The sequence below is a fragment of the Ovis aries genome, chromosome 1, assembly GCF_016772045.2.
Source record: "Ovis aries strain OAR_USU_Benz2616 breed Rambouillet chromosome 1, ARS-UI_Ramb_v3.0, whole genome shotgun sequence".
Lineage (NCBI taxonomy): Eukaryota > Metazoa > Chordata > Mammalia > Artiodactyla > Bovidae > Ovis > Ovis aries.
In genome coordinates, this window is record NC_056054.1 from 120,063,890 (window position 1) to 120,085,631 (window position 21,742).

General features: G+C 39.8%; 1 protein-coding gene across 1 annotated transcript in view; it reads right to left on the reverse strand.

Moving 5' to 3' along the window:
* ADCY10 (adenylate cyclase 10) overlaps positions 1 to 21,742 on the reverse strand; it is an 89,438-nt gene that overhangs the window by 40,645 nt on the left and 27,051 nt on the right. Inside the window, exons 10-14 of the mRNA XM_027977865.3 lie at positions 20,482 to 20,674; positions 19,878 to 19,964; positions 16,200 to 16,474; positions 14,606 to 14,742; positions 5,644 to 5,772 (exon numbers count right to left, since the gene is read on the reverse strand). Of these exons, the coding sequence (XP_027833666.2) occupies positions 5,644 to 5,772; positions 14,606 to 14,742; positions 16,200 to 16,474; positions 19,878 to 19,964; positions 20,482 to 20,674 (821 nt within the window). The remainder of the gene's footprint in view (positions 1 to 5,643; positions 5,773 to 14,605; positions 14,743 to 16,199; positions 16,475 to 19,877; positions 19,965 to 20,481; positions 20,675 to 21,742) is intronic.

Genomic DNA, 21,742 nt, shown 5'->3' on the forward strand with positions numbered 1-21,742 from the left:
CATACCTACACTGAAACCAAGCACCACCCAAGGGCCAACAAGTTCCAGAGCAAGACATACCACACAAATTCTCCAGCAACACAGGAACACAGCCCTGAGCTTCAATATACAGGCAGCTCAAGTTACTCCAAAACCATTGACATCTCATAACTCATTACTGGACACTTCATTGCACTCCAGAGAGAAGAAATCCAGCTCTAGCCACCAGAACTCCGACACAAGCCTCCCTAACCAAGAAACCTTGACAAGCCACTGATACAACCCCACCCACAGTGAGGAAACTCCATAATAAAGAGAACTCCACAAACTGCCAGAATACAGAAAGGCCACCCCAAACGCAGCGATATAAACAAGATGAAGAGACAGAGGAATACCCAGCAGGTAAAGGAACAGGAGAAATGCCCACCAAACCAAACAAAAGAGGAAGAGATAGGGAATCTACCTGATAAAGAATTCCAAATAATGATAGTGAAAATGATCCAAAATCTTGAAATCAAAATGGAATCACAGATAAATAGTCTGGAGACAAGGATTGAGAAGATGAAAGAAAGGTTTAACAAGGACCTAGAAGAAATAAAAGAGTCAATATATAATGAATAATGCAATAAATGAGATCAGAAACACTCTAGAGGTGACAAATAGTAGAATAACGGAGGCAGGAGATAGGATTAGTGAAATAGAAGATAGAATGGTAGAAATAAATGAATCAGAGAGGAAAAAAGAAAAACGAATTAAAAGAAATGAGGACAATCTCAGAGACCTCCAGGACAATATGCAATGCTCCAACATTCGAATTATAGGAGTCCCAGATGAAGAAGACAAAAAGAAAGACCATGAGAAAATACTTGAGGAGATAATAGTTGAAAACTTCCCTAAATTGGGGAAGGAAATAATCACCCAAGTCCAAGAAACCCAGAGAGTCCCAAACAGGATAAACCCAAGGCGAAACACCTCAAGACACATATTAATCAAATTAACAAAGATCAAACATAAAGAACAATATTAAAAGCAGCAAGGGAAAAACAACAAATAACACACAAGGGGATAACAGCTGATCTTTCAATAGAAACTCTTCAAGCCAGAAGGGAATGGCAAGACATACTTAAAGTGATGAAAGAAAATAACCTACAGCCCAGATTACTGTACCCAGCAAGGATCTCATTCAAATATGAAGGAGAAATCAAAAGCTTTACAGACAAGCAAAAGCTGAGAGAATTCAGCACCACCAAACCAGCTCCCCAACAATTGCTAAAGGATATTCTCTAGACAGGAAACACAAAAAGGGTATATAAACCCAAACCCAAAACAGTAAAGTAAATGGCAACAGGATCATACTTATCAATAATTACCTTGAACGTAAATGGGTTGAATGCCCCAACCAAAAGGCAAAGACTGGCTGAATGGATACAAAAACAAGACCCCTATATATGTTGTCTACAAGAGACCCACCTCAAAACAAGGGACACATACAGACTGAAAGTGAAGGGCTGGAAAAAGATAGTCCATGCAAATAGAGACCAAAAGGAAGCAATAGTAGTTATACTCATATCTGATAAAATAGACTTTAAAACAAAGGCTGTGAAAAGAGACAAAGAAGGCCACTACATAATGATCAAAGGATCAATCTTATTTGGGAACGCATGTACACCCGTGGTGGATTCATGTCAATGTATGGCAAAACCAATACAGTATTGTAAAGTAAAATAAAGTAAAAATAAAATTTAATTTAAAAAAGGATCAATCCAAGAAGAAGATATAACAATTATAAATATATATGTACCCAACATAGGAGCACCGCAATATGTAAGACAAATGTTAACAAGTAAGAAAGGGGAAATTAACAATAACACAATAATAGTGGGAGACTTTAATACCCCACTCACACCTATGAACTGATCAACTAAACAGAAAATTAACAAAGAAACACAAACTTTCAATGATACAATAGACCAGTTGGACCTAATTGATATCTATAGGACATTTCACCCTAAAACAATGAATTTCACCTTTTCTCAAGTGCTCACGGAACCTTCTCCAGGATAGATCACATCCTGGGCCATAAATCTAGCCTTGATAAATTCAAAAAATTGAAATCATTCCAAGCATCTTTTCTGACCATAATGCATTAAGATTAGATCTCAATTACAGGAGAAAAACTATTAAAAATTCCAACATATGGAGGCTGAACAACACGCTTCTGAATAACCAACAAATCACAGAAGAAATCAAAAAAGAAATCAACATATGCATAGAAACGAATGAAAATGAAAACACAACAACCCAAAACCTGTGGGACACTATAAAAGCAGTGCTAAGGGGAAAGTTCATAGCAATACAGGCATACCTCAAGAAACAAGAAAAAAGTCAAATAAATAACCTAACTCTACACCTAAAGCAACTAGAAAAGGAAGAAATGGAGAACCCCAGAGTTAGTAGAAGGAAAGAAATCTTAAAAATTAGGGCAGAAATAAATGCAAAAGAAACAAAAGAGACCATAGCAAAAATCAACAAAGCAAAAAGCTGGTTCTTTGAAAGGATAAATAAAATTGACAAACCATTAGCCAGACTCATCAAGAAACAAAGGGAGAAAAATCAAATCAATAAAATTAGAAATGAAAATGGAGAGATCACAACAGACAACACAGAAACACAAAGGATCATAAGAGACTGCTATCAGCAATTATACGCCAATAAAATGGACAACGTGGAAGAAATGGACAAATTCTTAGAAAAGTACAACTTTCCAAAACTGAATCAGGAAGAAATAGAAAATCTTAACAGATCCATCACAAGCACAGAAATTGAAACTGTAATCAGAAATCTTCCAGCAAACGAAAGCCCAGGTCCAGACGGCTTCACAGCTGAATTCTACCAAAAATTTCAAGAAGAGCTAACACCTATCCTACTCAAACTCTTCCAGAAAATTGCAGAGGAAGGTAAACTTCCAAACTCATTCTATGAGGCCACCATCACCCAAATACCAAAACCTGACAAAGATGCCACAAGAAAAGAAAACTACAGGCCAATATCACTGATGAACATGGATGCAAAAATCCTTAACAAAATTCTAGCAATCAGAACCCAACAACACATTAAAAAGATCATACACCATGACCAAGTGGGCTTTATCCCAGGGATGCAAGGATTCTTCAATATCCGCAAATCAACCAGTGTAATTCACCACATTAACAAATTGAAAAATAAAAGCCATATTATCTCAATAGATGCAGAGAAAGCCTTTGACAAAATTCAACGTCCATTTATGATAAAAACTCTCCAGAAAGCAGGAATAGAAGGAACATACCTCAACATAATAAAAGCTATATATGACAAACCCACAGCAAACATTATCCTCAAAGGTGAAAAGTTGAAAGCATTTCCCCTAAAGTCAGGAACAAGACAAGGGTGCCCACTTTCACAGCTTACTATTCAACATAGTTCTGGAAGTTTTGGCCACAGCAATCAGAGCAGAAAAAGAAATAAAAGGAATTCAAATTGGAAAAGAAGAAGTAAAACTCACTGTTTGCAGATGACATGATCCTCTACATAGAAAACCCTAAAGACTCCACTAGAAAATTATTAGAGCTAATCAATGAATATAGTAAAGTTGCGGGATATAAAATCAATGCACAGAAATCCCTTGCATTCCTATACACTAATAACGAAAGAGTACAAAAAGAAATTAAGGAAATAATTCCATTCACCATTGCAACGAAAAGAATAAAATACTTGGGAATATATCTACCTAAAGAAATTAAGACCTATATATAGAAAACTATAAAACACTGATGAAAGAAATCAAAGAGGACACTAATAGGTGGAGAAATATACCATGTTCATGGATTGGAAGAATCAATATAGTGAAAATGAGTATACTACCCAAAGCATCTACAGATTCAATGCAATCCCTATCAAGCTACCAGCGGATTTTTTCCCAGAGCTAGAACAAATAGTTTCACAATTTGTATGGATATACAAAAAACCTCAAATAGCCAAAGCAATCTTGAGAAAGAAAAATGGAACTGGAGGAATCAACCTGCCTGACTTCAGGCTCTACTACAAAGCCACAGTCATCAAGACAGTATGGTGCTGGCACAAGGACAGAAATATAGATCAATGGAACAAAATAGAAAGCCCAGAGATAAATCCACGCACCTATGGACACCTTATCTTCGACAAAGGAGGCAAGAATATACAGTGGATTAAAGACAATCTCTTTAACAAGTGGTGCTGGGAAAACTGGTCAACTACTTGTAAAAGAATGAAACTAGAACACTTTCTAACACCATTCACAAATATAAACTCAAAATGGATTAAAGATCTAAACGTAAGACCAGAAACTATAAAACTCCTAGAGGAGAACATAGGCAAAACACTCTCCGACATAAATCACAGCAGGATCCTCTATGATCCACCTCCCAGAATACTGGAAATAAAAGCAAAAATAAATAAATGGGATCTAATTAAAATTAAAAGCTTCTGCACAACAAAAGAAACTATAAGCAAGGTGAAAAGACAGCCTTCTGAATGGGAGAAAATAATAGCAAATAAAGCAACTGACAAACAACTAATCTCAAAAATATACAAGCAACTCATGCAGCTCAATTCTAGAAAAATAAACGACCCAATCAAAAAATGGGCCAAAGAACTAAATAGACATTTCTCCAAAGAAGACATACGGATGGCTAACAAACACATGAAAAGATGCTCAACATCACTCATTATCAGAGAAATGCAAATCAAGACCACAGTGAGGTACCATTTCACACTAGTCAGAATGGCTGCAATCCAAAAGTCTACAAGCAATAAATGCTGGAGAGGGTGTGGAGAAAAGGGAACCCTCCTACACTGTTGGTGGGAATGCAAACTAGTACAGCCACTATGGAGAACAGTGTGGAGATTCCTTAAAAAACTGCAAATAGAACTGCCTTATGACCCAGCAATCTCATTGCTGGGCATACACACCGAGGAAACAAGAATTGAAAGAGACACGTGTACCCCAATGTTCACTGCAGCACTGTTTATAATAGCCAGGACATGGAAGCAACCTAGATGTCCATCGGCAGACGAATGGATAAGAAAGCTGTAGTACCTATACACAATGGAGTGTTACTCAGCCATTAAAAACAATACATTTGAATCCATTCTAATGAGGTGGATGAAACTGGAGCCGATTATACAGAGTGAAGTAAGCCAGAAAGAAAAACACCAATACAGTATACTAATGCATATACATGGAATTTAGAAAGATGGTAATGATAACCCTGTACGCGAGACAGCAAAAGAGACACAGATGTAAAAAACAGACTCTTGGACTCTGTGGGAGAGGGAGAGGGTGGGATAATTTGGGAGAATGGCGTTGAAACATGTATACTATCATGTAAGAAACGAATCGCTAGTCTAGGTTCGATACAGGATACAGGATGCTTGGGGCTGGTGCACTGGGATGACCCAGAGAGATGATATGGGGAGGGAGGTGGGAGGGGGGTTCAGGGTTGGGAACTCATGTACACCTGAGGTGGATTCACGTCGATGTATGGCAAAACCAATACAGTATTGTAAAGTTAAAAAATTGATAATAATAAATAAATAATTTTTAAAAAGAACAAAAAGAAAACGAACACCAGGTCACATTTTCTTTACCTTTTAATGATGCTGGTGGTGACAAGTTTTTCAATCTGACACCACTAGCGAGGTTACAGACTTCTTCATTTTCCTCCTCAACACCGAAAGTAAACGTTTTTAAGTCCTCTGTTGGCTTAGCAAAGTTCTCTGTAGAGAGGTAAAGGGAAGAAAAGTTGAGTCATTGTCCTATTATTATCTGGGTTTTCCAATAAACTTAGAGATGGGTCTCACATGAGAATGAGCAGGCAGAGATGTGTGTCAGCCCCTAAAGTATTCTGGAATACTGTTTTAAGTAAAGCTGACATATGAGAATCAAAATTTACTCAAAACATGTTTTCTTTTCCTCCCCTGCCCAAGAAAAAAAGGACTGGTAATAACAACTGAATGCATTCCATAATACATGCAGTTTTACAAAAATTTGATTCAAAGATTATCAGGATGTATCTTACAGCTTATACTTTCTATATGTGCATGCATGCTAAATCACTTCAGTCATATCTGACTCTTTGCAACCGAATAGACCACAGCCCACTAGGTTTCTCTATCCCTGAAGATTCTCCAGGCAAGATTGCCGTACCCTTCTCCAGGGGATCTTCATGACCCAGGGATAGAACTGGTGTCTCATGTCTCTTGCGTTGGCAGGCAGGTTCTTGACCACTAACACCACCTGGGGAGCCCATACTTACTATATACAATATACTTATATGTATACTTACAGAATATACTTGTATGCACACTGAAATACCCACACTCAGAGGCAAGCACATTCTGTAGAAGACTGTACTCTACTTAAGATTGGTTATTGTCAGAAAGAGATATTAGGGACTTCCTTGGTGGTGCAATGGTTAAGACTCCACCTGCCAATGCAGGGAACATGGGTTTGATCTCTGGTCTGGGAACGAAGACAACACATACCTTGGAGCAACTAAGCCCACTTGCCAGACTACTGAGCCTGTACTCTTGAGTCTGGGTGCTGCAACAAGAAAAGCCACCACAACAAGAAGCCCACAAACCACAACTGAGCAGCTCCACTTGCCACAACAAGAGAAAGCCTGCACAAAGCAAGAAAGACTGCTGCTACTGCTGCTGCAGCAGCTAAGTCACTTCAGTCGTGTCCGACTCTGTGTGACCCCATAGACGGCAGCCCACCAGGCTCCCCCATCCCTGGGGTTCTCCAGGCAAGAACACTGGAGTGGGTTGCCATTTACTTCTCCAATGCATGAAGGTGAAAAGAGAAAGTGAAGTCCCTCAGTCGTGTCTGACTCTTAGCGACACCATGGACTGTAGCCCACCAGGCTCCTCCATCCATGGGATTTTCCAGGCAAGAGCACTGGAGTGGGGTGCCATTGCCTTCTCCAGTAAGAAAGACCAAGTGTAGCCAAAAATTAATTTAAAAATTTTTTTAAGAACTCATTTTTTAATAAAAGAAAGATATTAAAAATGAAGTTTGAATATAAACTTGCATAGTAATTTTTTCTCCTGGCACTCCAAAATGTATTTCTTATTTGTCCCTCCAGTCATTCATTAACACTTGAGTTGCAATGTCATGGTCTGGGCAAAGGTTGGAAAAGAATTTCCAGACATGAGACAGAATGAGAGGAAAATAAAGTTTATTAGAGTGGGAGAAGCTGTCAGAACAGTAGGCTAGCTCAAGCGAGAACTGACGTTGAATAGAAGTCCTCAGTCCACTTTCATACCCAGGGTACAAGGAGTGGGATAGGGGTCTTGCAGGTCTTTTGCTGATTGGATGAGGCACATAAACTGGGTGGGGTGTGGGAACAGTAAGGCAAATATCTTCTCCCTATGGGGTAGGAGAGGAGACAGGTCATGCTTAGGAAGACCTGAAATCTGTTGATAGTTACAACATAGGGGAGAGAAGGATGATAGTTCAGTTCAGTTCAGTTCAGTCACTCAGTCATGTCCGACTCTTTGCGACCCCATGAATCACAGCATGCCAGGCCTCCCTGTCCATCACCAACTCCTGGAGTTCACTCAGACTCACGTCCATTGAGTCCGTGATGCCATCCAGTCATCTCATCCTTGGTCGTCCCCTTCTCCTCCTGTCTCCAATCCCTCCCAGCACCAGTCTTTTCCAATGAGTCAACGCTTCCCATGAGGTGTCCAAAGTACTGGAGCTTCAGCTTTAGCATCATTCCTTCCGAAGAAATCCCAGGGTTGATCTCCTTCAGAAGGGACTGGTTGGATCTCCTTGCAGTCCAAGGGACTCTCAAGAGTCTTCTCCAACACCACAGTTCAAAAGCATCAATTCTTCCGCACTCAGCCTTCTTCACAGTCCAACTCTCACATCCATACATGACCACAGGAAAAACCATAGCCTTGACTAGACGGACCTTAGCCGGCAAAGTAATGTCTCTGCTTTTGAATATACTATCTAGGTTGGTCATAACTTTTCTTCCAAGGAGTAAGCGTCTTTTAATTCCATGGCTGCAGTCACCATCTGCAGTGATTTTGGAGCCCCCAAAAATAAAGTCTGACACTGTTTCCACTGTTTCCCCATCTATTTCCCATGAAGTGATGGGACCAGATGCCATGATCTTTGTTTTCTGAATGTTGAGCTTTAAGCCAACTTTTTCACTCTCCTCTTTCACTTTCATCAAGAGGCTTTTTAGCTCCTCTTCACTTTCTGCCATAAGGGTGGTGTCATCTGCATATCTGAGGTGATTGATATTTCTCCCGGCAATCTTGATTCCAGCTTGTGTTTCTTCCAGTCCAGCATTTCTCATGATGTACTCTGCATAGAAGTTAAATAAGCAGGGTGACAATATACAGCCTTGATGTACTCCTTTTCCTATTTGGAACCAGTCTGTTGTTCCATGTCCAGTTCTAACTGTTGCTTCCTGACCTGCATACAGATTTCTCAAGAGGCAGGTTAGGTGGTCTGGTATTCCCATCTCTTTCAGAATTTTCCACAGTTTATTGTAATCTACACAGTCAAGGCTTTGGCATAGTCAATAAAGCAGAAATAGATGTTTTTCTGGAACTCTCTTGCTTTTTCCATGATCCAGTGGATGCTGGCAATTTGATCTCCCATGAACAGTATGAACAGTATGAAGGATGATAAGGGTATGGTTTTTCCATTCCTGCCTTCCAGGACCCTCCTTGGTTTTATCTACTCTTTCGTCCTTGAGTCACCACATACAAGACACTGAGACAGGCAATGTGGAAATATGAGGGTGACCATAACTAAGTTCCTGAACTCCTGGAAAGAAAAGGTATATACAGAGGGAGTCAGATAACCAGATAGTAAACAAGTGCTACATGAGTAGGCACAGATGGTAAGTGTTGGAGAGTTCATAACACAGTATAGACTCTTCAGAACCTGTGAAGGCTATAAATGTGGCTAGTGCATGCTTCTAGCCCTCAAAGATCTTAAAATTTATGGAAACTGATATTTAGGTAACTAATCATAATACAGGAAAAGTGAATTAAGAGCTAAAGAGCAAAGAGGAATAGAGAATAAAGGACAACTAATTCAGTCAGTAGATTAAGGAAGGCTTCATAGAGGAAGAAATATTTTGGTTGAACCTTAAAGAATGAAGGGATATTCCAAGTAGAAAATAGAAGGGTGATCAATGCAAATGCACAGAAGCCATGAGCACTTTGCAATTTAGGGAAATGTAAAGAGGCCAGTGTGACTAAACCACAGTGGGTGAAGTGCTGGAGTGCTACTTACTGTAGGAGATGTATGTACTTAGACAGAAAGTTTGAGAGCAGAGTATGCAGTGCATTCAATACCACACTATGAAGTTTGGACTTTATTCCATAGACAATGGGGAAATATCCCAAGTTGGATAGCAGTGATCCAACCAACTATTTTTAGGAAGAAAACACTGGAGTATGACCTTTCTAGTCAATGGAATGTGACTGTGGAATTCCAATGGAATTCCAACTATGACAACGGAATATCAGGAAGAGAAGATGGGTAGGATTATGCAAGTGATAATGTAAAATGGCTGTCTGGGGAGGCCTTACAAATAGCTGTGAAAAGAAGAGAGGCGAAAAGCAAAAGAGAAAAGGAAAGATAAGCATCTGAATGCAGAGTTCCAAAGAATAGCAAGAAGAGATAAGAAAGTCTTCTTCAGCAATCAATGCAAAGAAATAGAGGAAAACAACAGAATGGGAAAGACTAGATATCTCTTTAAGAAAACTAGAGATACCAAGGGAACATTTCATGCAAAGATGGGCTCGATAAAGGACAGAAATGGTATGGACCTCACAGAAGCAGAAGATTTTAAGAAGAGGTGGAAAGAATACACAGAAGAACTGTACAAAAAAGATCTTCACGACCCAGATAATCATGATGGTGTGATCACTCACCTAGAGCCCGACATCCTGGAATGTGAAGTCAAGTGGGCCTTAGAAAGCATCACTACAAACAAAGCTAGTGGAGGTGATGGAATTCCAGTGGAGCTGTTTCAAATCCTGAAAGATGATGCTGTGAAAGTGCTGCACTCAATATGCCAGCAAATTTGGAAAACTCAGCAGTGGCCACAGGACTGGAAAAGGTCCATTTTCATTCCAATCCCAAAGAAAGGCAATGCCAAAGAATGCTCAAACTACCGCACAGTTGCACTCATCTCACATGCTAGTAAATAATGCTCAAAATTCTCCCAGCCAGACTTCAGCAATACGTGAACTGTGAACTTCCTGATGTTCAAGCTGGTTTTAGAAAAGGCAGAGGAACCAGAGATCAAATTGCCAACATCCGCTGGATCATGGAAAAGCAAGAGAGTTCCAGAAAAACATCTATTTCTGCTTTCACTATGCCAAAGCCTTTGACTGTGTGGATCACAATAAACTGTGGAAAATTCTGAAAGAGATGGGAATACCAGACCACCTAACCTGCCTCTTGAGAAATCTGTATGCAGGTCAGGAAGCAACAGTTAGAACTGGACATGGAACAACAGACTGGTTCCAAATAGGAAAAGGAGTACATCAAGGCTGTATATTGTCACCCTGCTTATTTAACTTCTATGCAGAGTACATCATGAGAAATGCTGGACTGGAAGAAACACAAGCTGGAATCAAGATTGCCGGGAGAAATATCAATCACCTCAGATATGCAGATGACACCACCCTTATGGCAGAAAGTGAAGAGGAGCTAAAAAGCCTCTTGATGAAAGTGAAAGAGGAGAGTGAAAAAGTTGGCTTAAAGCTCAACATTCAGAAAACAAAGATCATGGCATCTGGTCCCATCACTTCATGGGAAATAGATGGGAAACAGTGGAAACAGTGTCAGACTTTATTTTGGGGGCTCCAAAATCACTGCAGATGGTGACTGCAGCCATGGAATTAAAAGACGCTTACTCCTTGGAAGAAAAGTTATGACCAACCTAGATAGTATATTCAAAAGCAGAGACATTACTTTGCCAACTAAGGTCCGTCTAGTCAAGGCTATGGTTTTTCCTGTGGTCATGTATGGATGTGAGAGTTGGACTGTGAAGAAGGCTGAGTGCGGAAGAATTGATGCTTTTGAACTGTGGTGTTGGAGAAGACTCTTGAGAGTCCCTTGGACTGCAAGGAGATCCAACCAGTCCCTTCTGAAGGAGATCAACCCTGGGATTTCTTCGGAAGGAATGATGCTAAAGCTGAAGCTCCAGTACTTTGGACACCTCATGGGAAGCGTTGACCCATTGGAAGAGACTCTGATGCTGGGAGGGATTGGAGGCAGGAGGAGAAGTGGACGACCAAGGATGAGATGGCTGGATGGCATCACGGACTCGATGGACGTGAGTCTGAGTGAACTCCGGGAGATGGTGATGGACAGGGAGGCCTGGCATGCTGTGATTCATGGGGTCACAGAGAGTCAGACACGACTGAGCGACTGAACTGGACTGAACTGAACTGAACTGAATGCAAAGAATACTAATGATATTGAGAAAATGAGACCTAGGCAAGATAGTGATGAAGGTGAGAGAAACATGAGTGTTGCCAATAATCCAGCTGGGAAATACAAGAGGAGATGCAGTATGAGAGGGAGGTAATGCGTTACATTTTATATTTGTTGAGTTTGGCGGGATGTATAGGACAATGGGCAATTGGAAATATGGGTCTGGAATTAAGAATGAAATTAAGGTTGGATATTATGTATACAAACACACACATACTCACTCACATGTGCACTTTACACATAGAAGGTTGGAAAATTAATGAAAAACTGAAAACAAGTGGAGAGAGAGTACTAAGTTAGCAAAGAGAAAGGTTGAGAATGGAATGTGAAGAATGTCCTCCTCAGAACATAGACCCAGGGCAGGAGCCAATCTGAGGACTGGTCAGCGAGGCAAGTGGGGCAAAGGAAGAGTTCAGGATCGGGGCAGCAAACGAAGGGTAGCATATCAGAAGAGGGACCAGGTGTGCGTGTGTCATGGGGGTAGGAGAATAGGGATGAAGAATTTGACTTGACAGGGAGTCCCCTGGTAAGTCTAGTGGTTCAGTTCAGTTCAGTCGCTCAGTCACGTCCAACTCTTTGCAACCCCATGAATCGCAGCACGCCAGGCCTCCAGATTCAGCATTTTCTCTACTGTAGCTCAGGTTCAACTCCTGGTCACAGAATTGAGATCTTACAAGCCACACAGCCAAAAATATATAAAGAACACGACTTGATCCATGCTCTTCTACGCTTTTTAATTTCCCTTTCCAGGACCTAGCACTGTGATGACCATTCTTTTATCACTGTAGGTACAAGACCTTTAGGTACAGGCCATCCTAAGACTGGACATTCAGGAGTATATAAGACTTCCTGCCTCAGGGAGCTGACATTCTCACAGTGGAAGACAAATAATAACCAACAGATAAATACATTAATAGGGCAACCTCATAATGTGACTCAGTTTTGTGAAAGAAAGAAACACGGTGATAGAGACTAATGAAAAAGCTCAGAGTAGGGACGGTCTTCCTTAAGCAAGCCATGGTCAGAGAAAGTGACTGTGAGGAGATAACACCTGAGATAAGGGCAAGAGGAAGCAGGTATGCAAAACACCTGAGGAGACGGAGCAACCAGGAGCTCGGGGTGTCAGAAGAGCAGGAATGTGGCTGGAGCATATTTCAGAATGTTGGTGAGACCACAGAGTGGGTGGAAGGCAGCTCCACAGGGATCTCCAGTCCAAGGTAGGGAGTGTGGATTTCATTGTAAACTCAATAGGAAACCAGTAAAAGTTGTTTGGTTTTTAAAAAATGTGTTTATTTGGTAAGTTTCAAATTTATCAGAAGTTGTAAGAATAACACTATTAATCTTTATTCAAATTCATCTGTTGTTAACATTTTGCCCCATTTGCTATACCCTTTGTTCTCTGTGTATTTTTCAGAAGCACTTCATTTGAGTATTAAGTTGCATAAATTATGCCCTTTTACTCCCAAATACTTTACTCTGAATTCCCCAAGAATAACAATTCTCTTACGTAAGTAGAATATACTTATCATCTTTTACTGTTCATATTCCAGTTTCGTCAGTTGACTCAATAGTGTTTTTTAGCATTCTTTTTTTGTATACAGCCCAGGTGTCCTCCAACAAGTGAGTGGCTAAACAACCTATGGTATGTCCATACCATGGAACACTACTCAGCAACCGCTAAGACCAAACTACCAATACACACAACAGATAATCTTCAGAGAGTTATGCTGAGTGAAAAACAATCTCAAAAGATCACATATACTGTATTATTCCATTTATAAAAATTCCTTAAAGTCACAAAATTATAGATATGAAGAACTGATTCGTGATTACCAGGGAAGGAAGTATGGGTGGGAAAGAAGTGGAGTGGTTGTAATGGCAACATGAGGGATCCTCGTGGTGATGAAAGTATTATGTATCTTGACTGTATCAATATTAATATACTGGTTGTGATATTATACTGTAGAGTTTTGCTGATGTTACTATGAGGGAAAACCAGGCAAAGGGTATATATTAATAGAATCTCTCCATATTATTGTTTTAGCCAGAAAGTTCATTTGAGTTTTCCCATAACACGGTATGGGAAACCCAATACTTGTTACAACTGTATGTAAATTTATGATCACCTCAAAAAGTTTAATTAAAGAAACTCATCGAGGCAACAAAGTATTATTGTATTCAGTCACTTCGTTTATATTCAAAGAGATCCCCAAAATGCCTACTGTGGTGTAAGACACAGGAAAGGTGCTCAGTAGACCTTTGTTGAATGAATAAATGCGAAAAGATTTGAGTTCCTTTATTCTACATTATAGAGCAAGTAGCTGGCAATAAAGGTTGTGACTAATCCCTAAATATCAGCTATTAAATGTCATATGAAGAACTGAAATCTGGACTCCTAACTTCAAAGCTAAAATTTTCTTTTGATTGCACTGTTCTAACTCTTTTTTCAAAGCATAGATGCTGTCTCTTAAACCTTTGTGTCTAAATATAGTTCCTTCCTTTCTTTTTTGCTAGCATATTATTTTTTCTCCCTGCCACCTCCCTGAATAACTAGCATACCCACCCAAGACATTTTCCAATCATTCACATTAATCCTAATCGTCTACACCCCAGCTTGCATCTGTACCCCTTCCCCAACCCCCACCCTTCTCCCTTCAACAAAACCATTTTCTTAAAAATTCCACCTGGCCTCTTTGTGCCATTATCTCAAAGTTCATCCTTCTGCATGTCTCAGTACCATGAAAACCTTGTTGACAATTCACTTTGAGATAATCATTTTACCTCTGGGAAACAAGTTATTCTTTCCCCCTAATAACACCCACATCTCTCACCACTTCTGATTCTGGGCGTTAAGATTCTCTATTCTTTCATTTCGATTACAGGTCTACATTCTTCCTCTCAGTTCAGTGAGTCCCAGGCAATGTTAAGTTCTCTCACAGTCTGGGATATCAAGTCCAGCATTCACTGCCTCCTCAAACCCTTTCAGGAAGAAGCCTACAGAAAAGCCTACTCTTGCCACCCTCTCTTCAGAAGGAGAGTAAGAGAAAGAACCATCATTACAGGACTTACTGAACAGGTTATTCCAGGTCACATTTGTCTTTTCCTCAGACTCCATTGCTTGGAAAACAAGTACCCTGTGATGGTCTAGGTTTTTAAGCAATTCTTCACAGTAAAACGGAATTCCACAGCTTCCCTCTGCCAGATACCTGTAGTGAAAATGAGGCAACCTATTTATATCAAAGAACTATCTTTTAGGAAGGAAAAATATTTGAATCTTCTCAATCACTCAAAAATAATCACATTTCTTTCTCCATTTGTTTTGGTTTGTTTTCCATTTTTAGGGATTGCCTTTGCTTCTTTTTCTTCCATTTTTGAAAATTACATAAACATTTAAATCTTTCCAAATTCAGGACTATGTAATAAGGTACACCCTCAGTCTTGCTTCCCTACCTCACCTTATAAGTAACCATTTAAATTAGTTTCTGGCTTATCTTTTCAAGGTTTCTTTCAAAAACTATAGAAAATGCACATATATATTTCACTCCCTTCCTTAGATTAAAAAACACCACTTTGTACATATTGCACACTAGGCTTCCCCTTGTTTTTCCCTCAGTAATGTATCTTTGTCATCCCTCTATGTCAGTAGAACTTTCTTATTTCTTTTTGTAGCTATGTAGGGCTCCATTTTGTGGATGCATCCTACTTTACTCTAACTGTCCTCTTAGAGATGGACATTTGGATTGTTTCCTTTTACTAGTATAAATAATGCCTCAATAAAAACCGTGTCCATATGTCCAACTGTGTTCATATTTTTGTCAATATATATACAATGTTGTATTATTTTCAGGTATACAGCAAAGTGATTATATATACACACACACATACATATAACTGTGTTATATATATGTTCAGATTCTTTTCCCTTATAGGTTATTACAAAATTTTGAGTATAGTTCCCTGTAAATATATCTTTGAGACACAGTCCTAGAATTAGGAAGGCTAGATCAAAAGGTAATGCATTTATATAATAAATATATACATATTAAATAAATAAATACAGAGATAAAGAGGGAGAGACAGGGAGTCAAAGGGAGAGAACATGGCAAATTCATGCCTGGTGAGATAACCTCATTATAAAGAACAGATATCATGGTGAGTTGTAAACAGACAGCTAAGGAAGGAGCACTGTCTATGTTGTTAAGGGGACTGCTGACAAGACCCAGCAGAGGAGTCACTGAGAAGATATCAACGTTTACCATGAAAAGGAACACCAGTAGCAGACCATGTTATTACTGGTGACTAAGGCCTGGCTCAGTTGTGGGTTGTGGTCTTTAATGTTTACCAATTTGCCTTTCATGTCACTTGCCCATGACTGTGACCTTAGTCACTGTAGGTTAGAGTTGAGTGTACCTAATCCCAGCTTGATGAAAGGGAAACAAAACTCATGCCTCTAAGCAAAGTTGAACATAATGTAACAGGGACCATAAAAAGAAAAGGTGAGCAGCATCCATCCTATCAAGCATGTTCAATGGCCCCTGTGAAAGGAAGGACCAGCAAGAATACTGAAATGGGTGCTTTCAGACACAACCTAAGGACTCTGATGAAGTTTGGACCTGGTGAATAAGTGCAGCTGTCAAGGCCTTAGAATAAATGGGTTACTCACGTATCCAGTTCTTTGGGGATGCCCCTGACACTGAGGTCTAGGCAGACTTTGTTGAGGATGTCCTTAGGCTGCACAGGCCCCAGGGTGACATAGGTGGTGTTCCTGTTCTTCATTATGGCACTGGCAGCTGCACAGGGCGTGTTGACAAAGGGGGACAGGGACATGATGATGAAGATGGGAACAGACCGGATCAGTTTTTCCATAAAGGTCCAGGAGGCTGAATCGATAAACTGGCCCTCGTCAATGATGAAAATAATCCTTTCCTCTTTCACTGTCTAAACAAGGTGAAGAAATAGAAGGAAAAATGCTGTAGGACTTCAGGGTTTTTTGGTTTTGTTTTGTTTTTTGGCTGCACCACCAGACTTGCGGGATCTCAGTTCCCCAACAAGGGACTGAACTTGGGCCACAGCAGTGAGAGCACTGAATCCTAGTTGGACCACCAGGGAACTCCCATGAGTTCAGTTTTTTATACATATGTATGGGTATACATGTGTTTCCACTGAGTTTTGCGAAGCTAAGTTAAATCTTTTCCTTCCAGTATCTTTGTGATAATTTAGATTCTGCTAACTTGGAATTTGTGACCACCGGGACTGAACTGGCTGGAAGAAACTCATACTTGGTCAGATCTTTGTGACAAGATGATGTATAGGATAGATGGGTTGTAATCAAGTTGAATACCCATCACATAAAAATAACTGAGATTTACTTCAAGTCATTCTAATTTATTGAAAAATGCAGGTCTCCTGGAAATACCTATTTGACATTTATTCAGCCAACATCTATTCAATACGTCTTTACCAAGCACTCACTAGGTTGGGTGCTGGAGGCAAAGTGCTGAGAGGAATTGATCTGGTCTTTGCCCTGGCAGCAGTTTATGCTGTTCTAGCTTGAATTATAGCACGTTACACTTAACAACAGATCCAGTGTCCTTTTTGCATGTAGACTACTTTTCCCTAACTAGTCTGAATTATTTATTTACTCATTAAGCATTGACCGTGCATCGCTTAGTGTCAGGTGCTGTTCTAAGCACTGGGGATGCAGTATTAGACAAAACATAGAGCTCACATTTTAGTGTGAGCCCTTGTGTAGTGGGCTCTATATTTCCATAGTGTAAGATATCTAAATGGAGAAAACTTTTCCCATTCTTACTGCTCCAGACTACTCTTGGCTTCTCTTGGTTCCCTCTGAGAAGTGATTGTTAAGCAATTCTTTCCCTCTACATGTTTTTATAAACCAAAGCAGTGAAGGGTACTTCCAGATTTCAGAAGACGAAGCCTGTCATATCACATACACATTCTGAAGTATTATATAGCCTATCTTATCACATACACGTTCTGTCACCAGATTGTAAGCTCTTCACTGACTCTGAGAACATTTTAATGAATAGGGGTTAGCATCCCATTGCTTTGTTTTGTATTTGACTAATATCTTTAAAACTCATATCTTTAAAAATATCTATGGGCAGACAGGAATGTGAGTTTTAGTCATAGAATGGTCTTATCAGTGAATTATTTGTGAATTGAGGAGAGTAAAGCAAGAACCAAAATCCCCACATGAATTCAATAGTACATCATTGGCCCCAGCTTCCATAGATTTAAAGTAAGAGGACTGAAGACTCCCTGGTGGTCCAGCAGCTGAGACTCTCTGCTCCCAATGCAAGGGGCCCCAGTTTGATCCCTGGCCAGGGAACTAGATCCCACATGCCACAACTATAAGATCTTGCATGCCACAGTGAAGACTGAAGATCCTGTGTGCTGCAACTAAGACACAGAACAGCCAAATAAATTAAAAAAAATTTTTTAATAGATTGAGTTGGGTCATATCTAATGTGAATAAAAGCCAATATTTACACTGCACCTACTATGTTCCCAGCACTGTGTGATACACTTCCATAAATTAATTCATTAAAAATCTTCATAATGTTTACAGAGGTGGCACTATTGACTCTCATTTACTGAGAAAATTAAGGCACAGAAAAGTTAAGCCACTTGCCCAAGATCACACTGATAGTAAATGGTCCAAAGACTGTCATCATAGCACTGAGTCAAAGCACAGCTTTAGTCACAGTTTCCAACTAGATTTGGATCAGAACCACTGAGGAATTTTAAAAACAAACTAAACAGATTCCTAGGCTCAAACCAAGCCTTTTTCAGTTTCAGATAGAACTCATAAATACATATATTTTATCAAGCTTCCTGGATATTTGTGATGCAAACAGTCCTCAAAATCTGACATTTAGAAGTTACTGATATGGCTTTATTTGCCTGCAGTGGAGAAGAAGGAAGTTCTATTGTACATTTATTGCCACAAACTTGAATTGTTTATTATGTGCCAAACATTCTTCTGGTCAATAGCGATACAAAAATGTACAAGAGGCTCCCTCTCCTTAAGAAGTCCACAATCTCCTGAGGGAGAGAGACACAGATTTAAGTAGCAAATTGCAATACAGTATGGAAAACATAGTAAGAAGTATGTTCACAGTGTTACAGAGGCAGAGTGGGAGAGGAATTAGTCATGCCTTGTGATTTGGGGGAGTTCTCACTGAAGAGGTGACACTGAACGATGAGTAGCATTTCTCCAAGGTTAAAAAAAGTCTTTTGGCTTTTATCTCATTAGTATTGAGATTTGTTTGACTAGTATAAAGCAGAGACTGGAGCAATTTGCATACACTCTGGCAGTTATATGGAGGACGAATTGCCGTGGAGAGGTGTGACGCACAGAGATGAGCTGGAAAGCTATAGTAACAGAAGAGAAAGAGCCTGAACTCTAGTGGGGAACCCAGGATGGAAGGCTTTCAGAGTCGGTCTGAGGTCGACATGTAGGACTTGGCCGCAGAGTAGATGCAGATGTGGCAAATAGTGAGGAAGGTAGCAAAGGTAACTTGAATGATGTGTGAATGAACTTGTTATTAACTAAATCAAAGGTCAGGATCAGGATGAGGAAGATCGGGTACTGAAGTAGGGGAAAAAAATGAATTTAGTGTTAGACACTGAACTGGGTATGATTCCCCATATCCAAGTGGAATACACAGAAGGTTCTTCGAAATATGGTTCTGGTGCTTATAAGAGAGCTAGGGGATGGGATACAAAGTTGGTGACCACCCGCATATAATGCACAGTTATGATATTACTCAGAGAGAAAAAGTTAACATTGGCTGAGTGGCTTCAATAAAAGAGACTCTATTCTAAGTGTTTTACACATAATCTAGTCATTTAAACTTTATAACCCTGTGAGCTGGGTACTATTATTTCTTCACTTTATAGAAGATAAAGTAAAAGCATGGACAGGTGGAGTCATTTGATCAAGCTTACCTAGGTAGCAAATGATAGGCCTAAGGGCTCAAGCTCTTATAGTCTGACTGCAGAGCCTGTATACATATCTGGTTTGATAGATTGCTTCTTATACAGAGGGAGGGAAAAAAAGAGGACTGGTTTTAAGAAGAGGCCAAACTCTCAGGAGTAATGTTAAAGGACTCCTTTCAAATACAACTAAATTCTGAATAGACTCTCACCTTGAGGTTTCGAAGGATGGAGGACAACGAAACACTTTGGGTTAAAGCTTTCACATAATTCACAGCTTCTTGTCATTGGAATCCGAACTCTTGAGGCAACCCGGCTTTGTGGTGAGACGCCCAGTTTCTCCCCTCCCCTCCATTATCTGACCCATAGACGCTCTTACTTGCTCCAAGATCTTCATAAACAACGCCTCCAACTGCTTTTGCTTTCTCATGGTGCTCATCTTGGAAACCTCTCGTGAAATAGGGAACTATATAAAAAATCATAAGAATATTGAGTATTGGAAAATAGCAGAGGGAACTACTAGTTGTATGTCTTTGGCAATTCACTTTACTGTCCTCTGCCTTAAAATCCTCATATGTTAGATAATTCATAACATCTCTTCCAGCTCTAATACTCTATGTCATTGAATCTAATAGATATGAGAAAAAACACGGCACACTCTTATCTTTGCATTGGCAATCACCTTTGGGAGCAGAGGGATTCTAGCTAGTATAGTATACCTAGGATGGGAAGGTGAGGGAAAAAAAAAAAATGAATCAGTGGGTGTTTATCTGGATTTTCTTGAGTCTGGTACCAATATATCTTAGGAAGGTGGGTGTTCATTCAAGGATTGGGAGCCATTTCCTTACCACCTTGGATGCCCTAGATAAGAAAAGGAAAGTATCATGAAAGCCAAAGAGATGCAGTGTCATAAAGCATGACAGAGGGGTGGCCTCACTGCCCCTTAACAACTTCTCACAGGAGTCTAAACACCAGCTCGTTACCTGCACATGGAAAATGTCATTAAGGAGACAATGGAACTTTTCATCCAACAGTGACTTGACTTTACTTTGAAGGTTAGTCTGTCGCTCTTTATAATGTTTGCAAGTATCCAGACCTAGTACATTGGCCATGAGTATCTGGATGGTATAAAAATTTTGATTGAAGCTGATCTTAGTCAACACAATAGCAATAGTCCTGTTTATAAGAAAGTCAGGAATCAGAGGGAGTTTTTAAATGTATTTTTGGGAAAGGGGGAAATTTGGACACAGACAACACACATGGAGAGTATCACGTGAAAATGGAGGCAGAGATTGGCGTAGTGCTCCCACAAGCCAAGGAATACCAGTGATCGCCAGCAAGCCACCAGAAGCTAGGAAAGAGGGACAAAACGGATTGTCCCTCACAGCTGATGGAAGGAACCAACTTTACGACACCAGGATCTTAAGACTTCTGTCCTCCTATATACAGAGACAATATACTTCTGTTGTTTAAGCCATCTAGTTTGTGGTGCTTTGTCACGGTAGCTCTAGCAAACTAATACAACACTTGGGTACTATAAATACTCAGTAAGTGATGGAATAAATAAAATGTCTTTGGTTATTTTGAATTATTCCCTCAGGAATGTTAAATACATTCAAAAACTAGCCTCTCTCAGGCCTGACATTTAAACAGAGTAGAAACATAGCCAAAACTAAGACTAAAAAGAATTTCCCCATAAAGCCTTTATGTTAGATGGTGAGAGGATGTGTGACACAGTTACCATTGTCTTGGTTATCGTCACTGTTATTGAATACCACACTGTTCACCTCCATGAGACAGGCTGTCCCAAAGACAGCTCCCATGACATTCCTTCTTTGAAAAGAGACAAATAGCAAGAGGCAAGTACATTAGCTCTGCCTTTCAAAGGAAAATCCAGAGGCCTTCCGTTCTCTAACCACATTCTCAGGGCTCAGTGATTTGAACTAGTGATTCCCTGCCAACTACAGGATAAGCTTATGTATTTGCTTCAGACCAAATCTAGCTTTGGTTTCAGCATCTATACCATTTGTTCTCAAACTGTCTGAACATTAGGAAACTTAAAATATCGATATCCAAGCCTCTCCAGGCATTAAATTAGGATCTCAAGGGGTCAACCCAGCTTTTTATTTTCTCACTTCAATATGTTTCTCATTAGTTACTTATTTAGCATAAGGGGCATGATACCCAATAATAACTGATAGATTGTGGGTAGTTTATAAGAGGCAACCTATAAAAGGAGAGGAA